The sequence below is a fragment of the Siniperca chuatsi genome, linkage group LG12 (genome assembly GCF_020085105.1).
Source record: "Siniperca chuatsi isolate FFG_IHB_CAS linkage group LG12, ASM2008510v1, whole genome shotgun sequence".
In the NCBI taxonomy this organism is placed as follows: domain Eukaryota; kingdom Metazoa; phylum Chordata; class Actinopteri; order Centrarchiformes; family Sinipercidae; genus Siniperca; species Siniperca chuatsi.
Window position 1 is genome coordinate 7364427 of NC_058053.1, and position 16671 is coordinate 7381097.

Genomic DNA, 16671 nt, shown 5'->3' on the forward strand with positions numbered 1-16671 from the left:
ATTACAAGACCTCCTAACTTTGAGGTAGTTTCCTTGCAATTATGAGACTTTTTCTCTTAATCGTGAGGTACAAATCTTACAATCATGCTAAGTCATAAGAAGTCTCCATTTTTTCCCCTTTGTTGAATGCATTGCACCTTTGTAGATTTTCTGACATGTCAAATGTGGAAGCACATTACACAGGGACATGTGGTTTTCTGGCATTTCATGTGAAAACGTGACTTTCACATGTTTTTTGTATGATAAAAGGCAATAATTTAACATAAAGTGTATACTTTAATAATTCTGTGCTCTTGTGTTTTCAGTGAACATGCTCAAGAAAAAAGCATATGGCACTACATCCTTGGTTTCTTTCAGCTAAAGGTCAAAGAGACAGATAAGGATATGATCAATCAAGAGTAAAGAAGGAGGTATGTGTGTGTGTGATACAAAATGATTCAGAGCAAAAGGGTAAAGAGGGAGAGAGGGGCTCTGTGATACTGAGAATAGATTAGGACAGATGTAAATCTGCATGCACTGAACTGTGCAACAACAGATCTGTGCCAAAGGAATAACGAGTACCAGTGTATATTGATTGTTTTCCAGATTAAAAACTGATTATGAATCACTTCTGAGCAATCACATTCCCTATTTCATAATTTATTCAGTAACAGGTCAGTAAATAATTTGAATTCAAATATCAGGGGTCATGAAACACTGTAACTCTGAAAGTCAAAGTCTGCAGTTACCAAATTGAAACAGAGGCTGCCTTCTGACTGACTGATTCATTTGTTAGCTAGTAGCTACTTAAAAGAACTGCTTCCCAGAAACCATCGTAATTATGAGGCTGTTTGCAAGCAGATGACGATATTCTGAATATCAACTCGAAGCCACAGAGGACAGGGTGCAACCACCAAGGAATGCTGATATCTCATGAGATGTGTCTTTACTGATGCATTATTTAAAGAGCGATATGACATAGTGTAGCTAATAAGTGCACACACATGTGCACACAAATGCAAGTATATGCTCAGAAAACAAAAAAACACACACATTTTCTACATTACTGGCAAGTCTGTTTATGACGTAGCAGTCCATTAGCAGTAAGTGCCAGAGGTGTGTGTGTGTGTGTGTGTGTGTGTGTGTGTGTGTGTGTGTGTGTGTGAGAGAGAGAGAGATGTGAATAATTCAATTGAAATGAGGAAGATGGAGCTTGATATGAGTTTTACCTCTGTAAATAATCCAGGCATTAGGCGTTTTAGAACTCATGTTACAGTAACTAAGTGATGGGGAATGAAGTGGTCTCTCTCTCTCTCTCTCTCTCTCTCTCTCTCTCTCTCTCTCTCTCTCTCTCTCTCTCTCTATCCAGGATTTCCAGGAACATCTGCTGTATTTAAAAGCATGTGCACACACACACACACACACACACACACACACACAGAGAGAGAGAGAGAGAGACACACACAGCAAGCACATATACATACATATACATACTCTGTAATGCTTTCCATACATTTTGTGTATATCTTTTGATTGTCAGCACGTTTAACACACACATTTGGAAAGAAAGAAAGAATATACAAAGATGTCAAATTCAATGCTATATCCAGCTGACAGGGCTTGTTGATTGCAGTTGATGCAAAAACACTTGAACAGACGAGTGGAAATATTTCAAATTACAGTTATGTTGAAGAGAAACGTGAGCACATTTTGATGTTATTTAGAATACATAATTTTTGGAGGAAATTGACTTAGTCCCAAATATTAAGTGAGGTGCACAAATATATCCTTTGATCTACAATAATGGTGTTAAAGGTTGACTTTTTTAATAGTTAAAGGTGCACAGTTGTACCAATTCAGACTGAACTAAAAGTACAGCAGCATTCCTTTAGCATGCAGAACGTATATTAGTAGCCTTGCAATTTGTAATGATGACTTACAAACTGCATCATATTTTGGTAATCTGAAAGGTTTGAAATAGTCTAAATTTCAAAAGCATTATTGGAGTGTTGCTGGTGTTTATTAGCCAAACTAAGAGCCTACAGCCTCGCTGGTGACTCCGTGAGGTTGTACTTTGGCACTTTGAGCTAAAAACTAATGTCAGCATACTCACATGCTCACAATGACAGGGCCAATAAGCTGCTGTTTACAGGGTAATGTTTACCATGTTCACCGTCTTACTGTAGGTAAGTGCATTAGCATGCTTGCTAATTAGTAAATAAAAATTTTGAGCTGATGATGGCACTAGAAGAAAAGTAAAGGCATCACCAAAGTTATCCCAATTTACCCCGAGGGGAACTCATGTCTGAACTGTATTTCACAGCAGTGCATCCAATAATTGTCAAGACATTTCACTCCAAACCACAAATGTCAACCTGCAGGTAGCGCAAGAGGACAAGTCCCGGGATCACCAACATCATTAGGATACATTGTTTGGGAATCATAATTATCTGTACAAAATTTCATGGCAATCCTGTTGTTGAGATAATTCAGTCTAGACCAAAATGGTCGTCTGACAAACAGACATTGCCATCCCTAGAGCCATTCCACTAGCATATAAAGATGTACAGATCACACTTCCTACTGTACTGTGTCAGTGTGTTATAATGTTGGCCAACATGGTTGTACCATTAAATGTATCAGAATTTCAATTACACCCCCAACAAAATCAACAGTTAAAGTACCAGAGCTTCTGGCTTGGCTTGATGCTCCGTTAAACACCAATGGCAGTTTGAAGCTGATGAGGATCATGTTCTTGTTGTTGACTGTGTGGATGGGGTATGGATCTGGAAGTGTGAGCCTGTGCACACATAATGCCCTCTGGGTGAAGCTCTTTACTGGAAGGGAAGAGAAGCTAATAATACGTTTGAAACTGAAGGTCCAAATGGTGGGGGTAAAGTCATAGAAACAGATTTTTAGCTGCGTCTGTAAATAGAAACATTGTCTACTGTATATCCGCATCTCAAGAAAAGTTTATATGAGGAAGATCTTATAGTAAATCAAAGGCAAACAGGGTATATACAGTATGTTTTAACAGGTAAGCAATGACGCATGAATTCTGTTCTTGTTTTTCCAGTATGTTCATCAGGGAGTCAAGAGCTTGCTCTGTTTGACGTAAGGATCTATTGATTTAGGCTTTGGAAGATGTAAGAAGCAATCAAGAGGTGGTGAATTGATTGACTGGGTTACTGCTTTATTCATTCATTGAGAGGTCACTCCACTGGATTGGACGCCAAGTTGATGGGATGTTAATTTGAAAGTTGATTGCTTTGTATCTCCTGCATACTTCTCATTTTTCTTCAGATGCTGCTGGCGTTTGGAGGGCTGGGTCAGATAGAGCGAGCCTTTCTGATGGCAGCCCTGCACCTACAACCACAAGACCACCAACATCCATGGACACAATTACACTAAACCAAATGATGTGTTCAAAATGTTTATTCTCACTGGAATATTTGTAGCATTTGTGCAACTGTTAGTGTTGATTTTTCTCTCTAAAGGCTGCAGTGTTCATCATGTTCATGCTGAAAAGGGTAACTGACATTTAGTGTCATGGATCATTAAGCACCAGTGACGTCTGCGTGTGTGTCAGTATTGATGCACTGACACACAGAATCCATATATGCGCACATGCATCCATGTGTAAAAAAAAAAACATACACATGCACATCAATGTCCAGCAAATAGCCTCCTTGACCTCTACCTATAGGACGCTGCTCTAAAACTTCAGACTCTGAACACATGAACACACGCACACAGATATTTCGGATCCTACAAAGATCAGACAGAATGCAGCTTGTTTGAATTTAGTTTTGGTTTCTAACATGAAATGAAAGGTGCAGATGGTGGTCTGGTTGCTGTCTCTAGCCTGAGTTCAATATAGTCCCTCCAGGCTGGTTTAAAATGCCAAGGACCAACGAGTGCAAGAGGTCCCTATCAGTTTAAAAAAAATGTTCATGCAATTTGGTACCTGCCTACTTCTTCATCAGTCACAGGGATGTGGCTTCTTCCAGCATACATTGTGCAGAAGGCAGAGAGAAGCACCATGGAAATGCTTCACAGGACTGACACATCTCTGGATGAAGTTAATTATTATGATGCACACAAAAAATTGACAATACTCCCTTGTATTTGTGCACTTATTTATTTGAGGTTTATAGGTCAGAACAGAATAGAATTGAATAGAATAGAATGGGGGATTCTCTCCGTCTCTTTCCCATTAGACAGACATATTACACACATACACAGAGACACACACTTCCATCGGCTCTTGCCTGTTTCCATGGAGACAGTAGTGAGCTGTTTCTTTCCACTAGGATGAGACCGTCTGTCTTGATCACAATACATATGCACACACACGCATATACACACATGCACGACAAAGTGATGAATTTTTCAGTTTTACCAGATTAGTCTGTACAACAGTGACTATGTGATACTGTCCTACATAGGGCTTATGAATCATCACTCTACGGGTGTTATGTAGATGACTATAATAATCTATTCCTCTCTGTGTAAGTCTTTAATTTCAGATTACATTTTTTTATGTGATGAAAGTATAAATATTTCTGAAAAGTACATCAGTTTTCACCTTTGTATTTAAATGAAGAGATAGGGCAAAATATTGCTTGCTAGCTAGGAGTAAACTGAACTCAGTGAACAGAGGGTGATGAGGGTTTGACAGGATAAAATGTGTTTAAATGGATAACATAAATGGCATGGTGATCCCTATTACTTTACTGCAAATTTCCATAATGCCTAATTCCTATGGGGGAGCATTATTCCCTTTCGTCTTCGCTACAGATACAGTGAAAGAGACAACTTAAGACTTCTTATTGAGAATGTGTTAATAAAAGTATGTTTTAATGCCAAGACATTTTTGGAACAGTTATTTAAGATATATGTGATATGGAGTAAATGGGCTAAAATGTGCAAAAACACTGGTTGAGTCTTTCAAAAATGGGTCTGAGTGATTACTTCAGGAGTCAGTGGTTATTAAATAAAAAGTACTGGAGATAAAACATCATTTGGGTGAACCGGCTGAGGTGAGGTAGCTGTCAGAGTGATGCTCACCCACTCTGGCCTTCTGTAGGCTTTTGGTCTACAGGATTAGATTTGAACTTTAGTTAAAACAAGTACTTAATGTGTTGCTGGGCTCTACTATACAAGTACAGGAATTCTTTTAAATGGGTGTAGGCTGCCCCACCCCAGTACACTTTCACTTCAACACTAGCACCATACTAATTTGGCATCAGATTGGTTCAGCCAAGTTTCCATATTGGTGAAAACCCTCTGAATACAAAACATTTTTACTATTTCAGCAGTTGCACATTGTGGTCTTAAATAGTATAATTAAAGTTCATCACAGGGTCACGCAGTAGGTCTAAAATACTGAAGGTATTCTCATGTCTTAAGCAACTTTCACTTCCTCCTCTACCATGACCCCACTGCGGTGTGCAGCCAGTGAGTGCATGGGAATCAGCTGTCGTGTACCTGGTTCCAGCTTTCATTTGCATCCTGTGCATGAGCACCAAGCTCGGCTATACACCATTCAAATTTAACAACAGCTCACAGGCATGTAGCCACATCTCAAAATCACACATCTTGACAGATAAGCAGCAGCCACACGTATGTTTTAACTTCTTCCTCTTTTCTTGATCTACATGGGATTGACTCTATTTAGAGAGTGGAACACAAAACATGCACATGTGCAACAACGCACGGTGAATGCAGTGGCCAGGGTCTCTTGAAAGAACGGAAAATACCAATAGGGCTGTAATGAACCGTTCCCATCTATTCATCACACCCACAGACAGCAGCTCAGGGGAAAAAAAGATGTGGGGGAGATTGGCTTTATTTTTATTCTGGTGAGTTCTATCTGTTCTGCTCCTCATTTTTCTGTTCTAATCATTCTGATTTGTGTTTGTTTTCTACTGAATGATACTGACTGATTCTTTTTGATCTGCTATGTACAATTACTGTTCTTCTTCATCTGCATCTCTTACAATAGCACATAATATACATACACTAAATAATGGTGACATAACATTTGCCTTAATTGACCTTTAGTGACCTCTTTTAGCCAAAAGTCCCTACAGTAACCTTACATTACGTTTTCCCCCCTTTTTCCCCAATAAAGTCTATTTTGTTATTTATTATTCTATATTCTATTCACAAAATGTGCCTAACTATGATTTTATTTAATTTTACCTGGAGGCAGGAGGGAATCCAACATTTCGATGCAGCTACAGTCTGAATGGCTTGGTTTCTAAAAAATAATAAATAAATAAAGTGCTGAGAGAACCATAGTGTAAACAATTTGTCATCTTGGAGAGCTGAATTCAGTATTTGCCGTGAAATGCAATGCAAGGCTGCACTCCCCCAAACTAAATACAGCTAATAACAGTATATATTCAGATTATCAGATATTCAGATTTTTTTTTTTGTATTTTCCTACATAAAATTACAATCTAGTACAATATTCACTAAGGTTTTACACTTTTCTAAGCTCAGTTCCTTGTCCGGGAACAACAGGGGAGGGAAGAATAATCCCAACTAACTCCCATCCTGGATTTCCTGATAAAAGCACATTCACACTTACTCACTTACTGCAAATATTCACTCCATCTCACACTCATTTCAACTGAATCCCATTTGACTGACAAAGTCAAGAATGTCCTGTTTAATGCGAGCTCTGGCTGGCTGGCTCCAGCTGCCTTGCAGGTCAGAGTTCACCTTTGTCCAACTGTGATCTGTGAAAAAGCGTTTTGATGCATCTCATGTTTGAAAATGGTGAAGTCAATCTTGCAGTGTGCCATCGCCCCATTTTGTACGGTATTATATACTAGCAGCCTGCATTATTGCTCTCACAGACCATTTACAGGCTATGATTACTCTGCTAAATCTTTATTTTTTTCATTCATTTCACTGGATGGAAAACAAAATGAAAGAAACATCTTTACGGCAAGTTTTGGACTGACCCCAGATTCACAACGCATGCAAAACGTCAGCAGCACATAAACGCATGACTGAGCAAAGCACTGAATAGTTGCAGCAAGATCTTCTTCCTGTCCTTCTTGAAGTGAAACAAACCTGTTATTTAAAATGGTCACATGCACCCCAGCCCATGTGTCATGTGAGGTGGGCGTGTGCATAAGTCCAGTGGATCATGTGACAATTTGGGTGTGACTCTGTGAGTTTCAGGTGGGAGTGTGCGTTAATTAAACCTTAATGTTCAACCGAATGACACCCTGGTTTGACAATACAGTCTGTATTGCTTAGATAGTGAACTATTTTAAAAATACAAATACCCCTGTGACCCCTTGTCTAGATTTAAGATTTAAATCAAGCTTTTGTAATCTTACAGAGGGGGGACCTAAGAGCTGTATAAGTGTTGTATGGTCACAACATCACCTCTGACTGGGGTGGCATTTTAAACAAATAGATACATAACTTACTGATGCTCTGTAACTCTGGCAACAATCACTGTAGGGAAAAACTATGTGAAACACTGCAGAGGATTTGAATGATCATTATGTTAGCTGCTAGGATCCCCCCCCCCCCGACCAGTAAAATGCATGCAAATGTTAAAAGAAAGATATTTTCATACAAATGAATTGTCTGCCACATGACTCAGACAAATCTTGTTTTGCGGTATGCGTTCCAACAAAACGTGTAGAGAAAATACACAACAAAACTTTTAGTGTAGTACAGTACAGTAACATGAAAGTTATGCGTAATATGTCTGTAACCTACATGTTTTTGGACTATGGGAGGAAACCAGATACATACAACAATAGTGTCTGGTAATATGCACTATGGGTAGTGCAAGGCTTGTAGATATTGTCTTTGTATTGCAAGGTGCTTCATTTGAATTTAATTTCAGATGACTGTTGAAAAAAAACTATACAGTGAATCTGTATACACTATGCTATATGCTGTGTACAGATATGTAATATACAGGTAGACTGAGAAGAAAACCCCCACAAAGGCACAGGGAGACTGTGTAAAATGCACACAAAAAGACTCCAGCTCACCAGAGGTCACTTATGGCAAACATGATTAAAGATACAGATATAACTTTATTACTAGCCATGTGAATGTTTTATTTTATCAAGCACATTTTGTAGGCCTTTTCTTCATTTACATATTTCTCACCTGGCAGAATGGGCACTTCGGTTTCACTATTTCAACAGAGAGCAGCTCAAATTGACAGGACACGGGGCGGGTGGAGTCAGGTGGAGCTCAGGTGACTTAAGTGGCAAATAGCTGAGCCTCAAATATCACCACAGCAGATGGGAGGAGAGCTGTCTGAAAGTATATGACTGTCCAATAAAGCAATAAAGTTTTCTTTAGAACCAACTTTGGGCGGATACAGAAGGAAAATGTGGAAGGAAAGTATTAAAGAGACTTTAGTTAAAAATATAATTGAATTTGATGTATAAAAAGACTTGCTGCAGCTAATTTTCGACCGCCAGGAAGAGGGCGCTATTGAGTTGGTCGTCAAGAGTCTCAAATACAGAAGAAGAAGAAGAAGAAGAAGAAGAAGAAGAAGAAGAAGGAAGAGGAACATAAAAATGGCTTCTAGCTGGTCGGTCGCAAGTGACGAGCTCTGCTGCCCGGTCTGCCAGGATACTTTTAAAGATCCTGTTCTTCTTCCTTGTAGCCACAGCTTCTGTAATGTCTGTGTGCTAGAATGGTGGAGAGCGAAACGAATACGTCAGTGTCCCGTTTGCAAGACAGTGTCTTCAACTAAAAAACCACCTCGCAACCTGGTGTTGAAGAACCTGTGCGAGGCTTTTCTACTGGAGATGGAGTCCGGGGCTGTCTGCCGCCTGCACACCGAGAAACTAAAGCTCTACTGCCTGGACCACCGGGCACCTGTTTGTGTTGTCTGTAGAGATTCAAAACACCACAGAAACCACAGGTTTACACCCGTCGACGAAGCGGCAGAGATTTACAGAAAAGGTCTCCTGAAATGCCTGAATCCCTTGCGAGAGAAAGTGAAACTCTTCAATGAAGTGAAAGTTAACTGCGAGACAACCGATGAAGAAATTAAGAATCAAGCTCAGAACACAGAGAAGAAGATAAGAGAGGAGTTTCAGGTGCTTCAGGAGTTCTTGCGAAAGGAGGAAGAGACCAGGGTTGCAGCACTGAAGAAAGAAGAGGAGCATAAAAGACAGGCGATGAAGGACAAGATCGCACGGTTGACCAGAGAGATAAACACCGTGGAAAGCACCATTAAAACCATAGAGGAAGGACTGAAAGATGACGACACGTCTCTCTTGTTAAAAGCCGATGCTTTAACGAAAGAGGCTCAGCGCCCCCTGCTGGATGAGCCAAAACAGGTCACACGTGCCCTCGTCGACGTTGCCAAATACCTGGGAAATATGAGTTTCCACGTGTGGTGCAAAATGAAGGAGATAGTGTCATACACCCCTGTAATCCTGAACCCCAACACTGCCCATCGAGAACTCCACCTGTCTGAAGGTTTGACTAGTGTAAGATGTGGCCCAAAACAGCCTCTTGCTACAACCCCAGAGAGGATGGAGCAGCACCGCTGCGTCCTGGGCTCTGAGGGCTTCAGCTCAGGGAGTCACAGCTGGGATGTGGAGATTGGAGACAATCAAGTGTGGGCACTGGGTGTGATAGCACAGGATACTCAGAGGATGGGGGACATGCTGTCTGGGTTATGGATGGTGAGGTTTTGTTACGGTAAATTCACAACTTTATCCCCATCATGTCCAGTGTCTGTCCTCCCACTGAAGGACAGGCTCCAGAGGGTCAGGGTGCACCTGGACTGGAACAAAGGAGAGCTATCCTTCTGGAATCCAGATACGAACACAGTCATACATACCTTCACACACACATTCACCGACAGGCTGTTTCCATACTTCAACACCTGGAATGACATCCCACTGAAGTTATTACCAGTGAAACTCTCTCTAACAGTTAGCTGTTAGAGAATTACCAGAAGGTCTAAATGACTGGGTGATGTACATACTTGCCTTCCATCTGTTACCAACAAAAAAAGAGAATATAACTCAATGTTTTGATTTGTTTTTCTTATTTTTATTAAGTCAGATAGTTTTTATTTCTGTGGGGTCATCATTGCAGCAACAAAATTAATGGGATGCAATGGAAGAAAATAATATAAATGAAGGTCATGGAACAGAATGAATACATGAAAATAACAAAGAATTGTATGCCTAGATTGCAGAAATGAATGATAGTAATTGTATATTAAGAGATGTGTTCAATGTAAAATATACTTAAAACTTCCAAATGGTAGCAGGGAGTTACTGAATTTGAATTTTAATATAGTGACCCACTTTGTCACTGTTTTTGTATTTGTGTTTTTCTCTGTCTTGCACTTTGTTAAAGGCGGGGTATGCGATTCTGGAGAAATCCAATACCATGACAAATACGATGATACAGAGCGAGCAACGGCACAGCAAGTAATGTGACTAACGTTAGCTAACTTGTGGGTTAGCAAACTGTCCCTACAGTTGCTGCTGCAAAGCTAACAGCCAGAGAGGACGAGACGTTTCCCAGAGGCAGCACAGCAGCTCCAGACAGCGATACTCACAACTCTCCTGCTACTGTAGCAAACATCACAACAGCAGCATATCTTGGCAAACTAGAAAGTAAGCTGAATGTCCGTGGGCAAGTCATTTAACGTTACCTGACACACAAATCATGACTAGAATACTGCTGTGTGGCTCGGTCCGAGACACTTTGTTTGTTTCCCATTTACAGAGCCAGCGCTGTGTGCAAACACCGGATTTTTTTTTTCAGCACACACACTGAAGGGACAGCTAGCAGACCGTGAGGAGATGTTTGCTGAATTTGACAAAAAGACGTGTATTAGATTAGAGTCACATACCCCACCTTTAAGGTACCATCAGGTTGTTGGTACCTTGGTGGTCACATACTGCTGCATGGAACGTTGCTGTACAGATACAGTTTAACATACTGTTAAGAACTGACAGTTTCATGCTATGTAAGCATATCAAATCTTTGTACTTTGTTGAGCCATGGTTGCCTTATTAAAACTACTTCCACCTTTTTATACGCACAATTTTGAATGGTTCCACTTATGCAGTTGTATAAAAGAAAAAAAAAGGTTTAGAAAATAAATCCCTATAAAACAATCTGTCTGTGTGAAGGGTAACTACTTAACAGGTGAATTCTGGTATTGTTCTATAACAAGTCACGTCACTGTTATTTTCAGCTGTGTTTATTAATTATGCGAATTGTTAGCTGGTTTACATGGTTAATTACCAGTGATGGAAGAAGCACTCAGATATTTCACTTAAGTAGCAATACCACAGTGGCCTGCATTCAAAAACTTACTTAAGTGAAAGTACATAGGTCTTAGCATCAAAATACTGAGTACTACAAGTACTCTTTATGCAGAATGGCCCATTTCAGAATAATATATGTATATCACTGGATTATAATTATGGATGCATTAATGTGTAAGCATCACTAATGTTTCAGGTGGTAAAGGTGGGGCTAAATTTAAGTACTTTATAATCTGCTGGATACCTTAATCCATAATTATGTCATAATTTATTAGTTGATTTATATTTTGTATTAATAACCTGAATCTACAAAGCAACTAGTAACTAATTATGTCAAATAATTGTAGTGGAGTAAAAAGCACAATATTTGCCTCCTAAATGTAGTGAAGTATAAGTACAAGGTAGCATAAAATGGAAATACTCAAGTAAAGTACAAGTACCTTTAAATTGTACTTAATTATAGTAACTGAGTAAATGTACTTAGCTACTTCCTCCACCACTGTTAATGACTTCTATTGAACTGAAAGATGTAACCTAACCAAGTACTGCTCATGTTTTTCAACTCAATCCCATTTATTTTCATTGTCGTCAATCATAGCTTATGTATGATAAATCATTTTTTCTGTACATGCTATTGCCACCATATGGTGCTCAATAAAATCAATTAAATGAACATGTTATTCTGTTTAACATCTCAAGAACGCTGCCCTCCATTTTAACACTGGGCTCCTACATTCAGTCTGAATACAGCTGCTCTTACAGGGTCCTTTCATTGCTTTATGATCTTTTACATTTTTGTACAAAGGGCTTAAATACATTAATGCGAGAGGTTAAATCCCACTCAAACACTCTGACAGACAGACCAGCTACTTTAAAAGCAACTGTCGTAAAACTGTCGCGCAACACCATGACGACAGCTAAATCACTTTACGGACCGGAGCTTCTGTCATCATGTAAGTGTTTCGCTGCCCTTGTGAAGATGTGGAGAACATGTGAGTGTAAAAAGATGTTTGTTTGTTATGAAGACAGCATTATGCAGTTGTTTTTAGCCTCTTGTTTGCATTCAGTGAGGTAACGCTAAAGCGGTTGCTCATGGGAGTGTTTCCTTATTGGGTCAGTTAGCTAAGGTCACTGTGCAATGTTGATAACGTGTAGTAAAAAAAGAACTACAAGCTCAATGTGTCAGTTTGCAGCGGTAGAGTTGGTTAACTCTATTTTTGGGCCATTTTAGTGTCGTTTTCTAGTGTTTTAGCGACGTGAAATGCCTAGAGATAGTGATTGACATGTACTGTATGGCTAACTTCAATTCGGCAGTGCTGAGAAAATCAAATATAGCAGTATTTTTGACTCAGTACACCCATGCTAATAATGTGACTAACATATTTTGTGTATGACTGTTGGTGCATTGTCTTATATGTAATTTGGGCTTCAAACCCAAACAGGAAGAGAGATTAATTGGTCATTTCACTTAGTCAGATAGGTGCAGAAACATGTCTGCACATTTCAAGACCAGGAAAAGACAACGCTTAAGGCTTACTATGATGATATGTAAAACAACATCCCACTTTGTCACTGCTGATATAAGGCTAAATCCTTTGAGTCAGCTCTGATATCAAATTATGGTCAGTTATGTTGATATATCTCCCAGCATTACCTGAATATAACCCTCAATTGTTGCTCATTAATAGCGACAACATACAGTAACATAATTACTTGAGTCAGCTATTATCTTCCCATCTGGTGGTAATGTCTTCTTCGCTGTTTGAAGACATGATGACCAGGGACTGTCGTGTGCACCTGCTAAGTGAATATGGTCTGCGATGAAGGTGATGTTACGGAGGCCTAGTGGTTAAAGAGACTGTTCCTTTAACAGGACAACAACGCTTCAAATCCCAGACTTTGAAACTCTACTTAACCTCTTTGAAAGGGGAGGAATCAAAGTGTCACGTTTCTATTGAATTACTCCCTGCATATCTCTAACATGCAGGCCTGTTCAGAATCAGAATCAGAATCAGAAATACTTTATTGATCCCTGTAGGGAAACTCTTTGTTACAGTAGCTTGCCTTTACGTCAGTGCACACAGGAGAAAGTACTAGAAAATGATATGATACACTATAAACACTATAAACAGGTCAGAAAATAAATTAAGTATCTGTTGGTATGCTCATGAACGTATTGTCTGCCTCCTTCACAGATGCCACCTACTGAAGTCTGCAGCAGCTACAGGAACTGACTCAAAATCAATTTAAAAAAAAACCCAAAACGTGACATGGCGTCTCGCTTCCTCAAATACTCGGTGCTCCTGCAGAAGTATCGGACTCCACTGCTTATTGCGAGCTGTGGCGGGGTCTTCGCAGCCAACGTGTTCTACCATGTTTTCCCTGACAAGTCCTACCGTCAGCTCTATCAGGCCTGGTACAAAGGAGAGCCGGTCACGCTGTCTGAAAAGCTCGAGGATGTTTTCCAGCAGGTAGTGTGTGTGTGTGTGTGTGTGTGTGTGTGTGTGTGTGTGTGTGGCGTGCGTGCAGAAGTTTTATTTGAGCTTTTTTCTTCTCTCTATGCTCTCTCCCCTCCAAGGTTACATTTAATAGCAATTTTAGTAAACTAAGTTAGATTTGTACAATTACTTGCAGATGAGATAAAAGACCCAAGGACATTACACCAAGATATTCACTTCATTGCCAACTATTGAACTTTTTAAAAAGCACTATATTTGAGCAATAACAGTCAGGGTTATTGGCATTATATGCATGCACAGCCTTTTTACAGTAGTTTTAGTAAGAAGAATAGTTAAAGAAAGATACAGACCATTTTATAAATTACAGCACCCAAGAAGCATAGATTCATAGTTCATGGAGAAGCAATACCGTTAAAGTAGAGTATCACAATGTGCAATGAACAAAAAATGACACATAAAATCCAAATGTTAATGTTGTTGTCATCTGTAGGTGATGAAAGACTATGGTATCAGCTCACCCAACAATTTCTCTGCCTTCGCCTCCTATGGGTTCCATCCAGTTGGTGCTGGTGTCCCTTGGCTTCCTGCAGGGGCCCAAATTGGCCTCCCAGCAAACTTTAACAGTACGGTCGACGACCCGAGCGGAATCACCAACCGCACCATTTTCATCAATGGCAAAGCGGTGGACTGGAGCAGCGACACGGGCTCTGCTCTAAAGGAGGCACTGGTGTTTTCCCTTGAGGCACAGAAGTTTGCCATAGCGCGAGAAGTGGCCCGCTTGCAGTGCGGAGGACCTGTTGTGAGTGCTGCTGTTGCCCCGTTCTGCCTGGGTGGGGTTTGGGTGTACAGCGTGGTGCTGAAGCAGATGTTTGGGCTCCACACCGGGCCTGCACTGCTTCGCGGGGCTGTGAACGTTGTGGCGTTGGGGCTCGGAGCCGTGTCCTACTTCCTCACCTCGGATGCTGTCAGCCAGTGGATTGACTTGAGCTCAGACCGTCGCGCAGCGGGAGTGTCCCGGGATTATGCCAAAGGAGGGGTAGAGTTTTACGATAAGATTCTGTCCAGAAACAAGACACTGCGCTCCCTGATGGGGCGGAAGGGAGAGGATATGTATGCTCCCAGTGGGAACTTGTTTCCTGCTCACCTCCTTCAGCTGAAACACACATCGTACACATCCAGGAGGGAAGGGATCCTCGCGCTGCTGAAAGACGAGAAAGTTTGAAAAGAAATGGGAGAGGGTTGTGTTGAGAATTAAAATGGTCACTGGGCCTCACCTGAGCCTGTAATGGTTTGCTGTAAGTTGTGCTTTTTTCTGAATAGACTGTTGAAAAATAGAAGGGTGGGAGGATTCCTGAGCTTCTTTTAGCTGCAAAAACCCCCAAAAAACTGGCCAACGTTTTATGAATCTTGAAGTGCGGAACCAGTCAAATTACAAGACAACTTGTAAAGTCCTGGGGTGACTTATTTATCCAACAAAGACTAGATTTAGAGGGTTAATTCTTAATTCAATTAAAGTGTCATTGTTTTTGGCTCTAGATATTACACTTGGAACCTGTTAGGAATGATTAGTGTTGCAAAACACTCAGGTTAACAGGTCTGTTTACCCAAATTACAAAAAAAAAACATATTTCCTTACATACATTTATTGGTATCTAGCGATGCAGCGCTTTTATTTGCCCTGGTTTTGAGATATCCATCTGCAAAATTTCTGCCGCAACCCCATTACAACAAGGGCGAATGGAGTTTTGTTTGCGGTGATCACAGCACTGAAAAATAACATTTAAAAAACTAAACCGCAACATGTCTTCCCACAAACAATGTTCTGGTTACCCTGGATTATCCATAAACCTTACTGTGAACAGTTTTCATTAGAACAACATTCTACCAAATAAATAGTCTTCATGAAAACAGCATGTTCGGCGGATTATCCTGAATGACGGGCACATTATTTCCAGAAACACACATCGCTTTTAAATTCTTTTAATTGCAATTTTTAATTTCTCAAAATTTGAAACCCTTTATTTTTTTTCTTCCTGTAGAATCAGTTGATCAGTTTTCAAAAATGGAGAGGGAAGCAGCACAATACAGGATAATGACTATGTAACACGGGAGAGGTTTCCTATTGCAGATCTTCAGCATGGGCCCAAATTTCCAAACAACGGTTTGCCCTTGAGTATCTTCAGGTGCGTTACCACTCAATGAAAGGCATGAAAAACCATTATGTTACGTTTGGGATTGTTATGGAATGGACAAGCACTTATTACCTCTGTGCTGTTTGTGTTTTGGTGTGTAAATATGGAAATGCGAGCCATAAAGCGATGAACCCTTCCACAGCAGTTGTGTGTACCATCCATATGTGCATACTTAAAGTACACATCATGATATGGATCTGGTTAATGCAGTATTTTCCTAGTACATCTATTAAAAAAGCGCCATCTTTCTGTCTTTCCTGGTACTTTTTTCATTTTTCAAATAACGGTGTAATCCCTCATTCCTCCAGGAATGTTCCATCGTAGAAAAAGTTTCAATCGTAGTCACATAGACACTGTTTTCAGAATCAAGACGTTTTGGCTCCCATCCTGAAGTCATTCTCAATTGTGAAAAATGGTCTGAGAACTTTTAAGCTAATCTGTAAACCTTTTCTACGATGTTTAAAATAACCTTTTACCCACACATCATTTGCATGAACCTAACTAATTTGTTTAGCAATAATAATCTTAATATGCAGTTTATTGTGACTCAGAACTCATCATATAGCACCCAAGTTCCCATAGGTCCTCTGTCTGCATATTAGCAAGGTTCAGATATGGTGTAAAATCTGTCCATAAAAAGCTTGCAGAGGGCAGAACTGGTGAAGTAGAGGGACTGTTCTTAAACCGGACAGCTTGGGTTCAGGGTTCTCTGACAGCAAGCATCCTCTCTACGTTAGT

The 16671-nt window shown here is 40.1% G+C and overlaps 2 protein-coding genes and 1 long non-coding RNA gene across 4 annotated transcripts; 2 read left to right on the forward strand and 1 right to left on the reverse strand.

The window, feature by feature from the left end:
- Window positions 1–3147: 3147 nt before the first annotated feature.
- LOC122885269 lies at window positions 3148–7281 on the reverse strand. Its single transcript, XR_006380078.1, has 2 exons — window positions 3947–7281; window positions 3148–3345 (listed from the first exon to the last, which is right to left on the reverse strand). It is a non-coding gene; the product is annotated as an uncharacterized LOC122885269 (long non-coding RNA).
- A 1098-nt stretch (window positions 7282–8379) lies between these two features.
- On the forward strand, window positions 8380–11955 carry LOC122885267 (nuclear factor 7, brain-like). The gene has a single exon (XM_044216110.1). It carries the CDS (start codon window positions 8553–8555, stop codon window positions 9936–9938), a length of 1386 nt encoding a protein of 461 aa, XP_044072045.1. The 5' UTR covers window positions 8380–8552; the 3' UTR covers window positions 9939–11955.
- A 139-nt stretch (window positions 11956–12094) lies between these two features.
- On the forward strand, window positions 12095–16186 carry tmem177 (transmembrane protein 177). 2 transcript variants are annotated; one of them, XM_044216112.1, is made up of 3 exons: window positions 12095–12235; window positions 13478–13753; window positions 14232–16186. In XM_044216112.1, exons 2-3 carry the CDS (start codon window positions 13553–13555, stop codon window positions 14961–14963), a joined length of 933 nt encoding a protein of 310 aa, XP_044072047.1. In that variant the 5' UTR covers window positions 12095–12235; window positions 13478–13552; the 3' UTR covers window positions 14964–16186. The 2 variants fall into 2 exon arrangements, with proteins under 2 accessions (XP_044072047.1, XP_044072046.1); XM_044216111.1 differs by having other exon boundaries at window positions 12135–12274.
- The last annotated feature ends 485 nt before the right edge of the window (window positions 16187–16671 follow it).

What these genes read in the sequence shown, in the direction of transcription:
- LOC122885267 (XM_044216110.1), top strand. Translation starts at nt 8,553, where the DNA reads ATGGCTTCTAGCTGGTCGGTCGCAAGTGACGAGCTCTGCTGCCCGGTC.
- tmem177 (XM_044216112.1), top strand. Translation starts at nt 13,553, where the DNA reads ATGGCGTCTCGCTTCCTCAAATACTCGGTGCTCCTGCAGAAGTATCGG. An exon ending in TCGAGGATGTTTTCCAGCAG is followed by an intron (nt 13,754 to 14,231) that starts GTAGTGTGTGTG and finishes TGTCATCTGTAG; the next exon opens with GTGATGAAAGACTATGGTAT.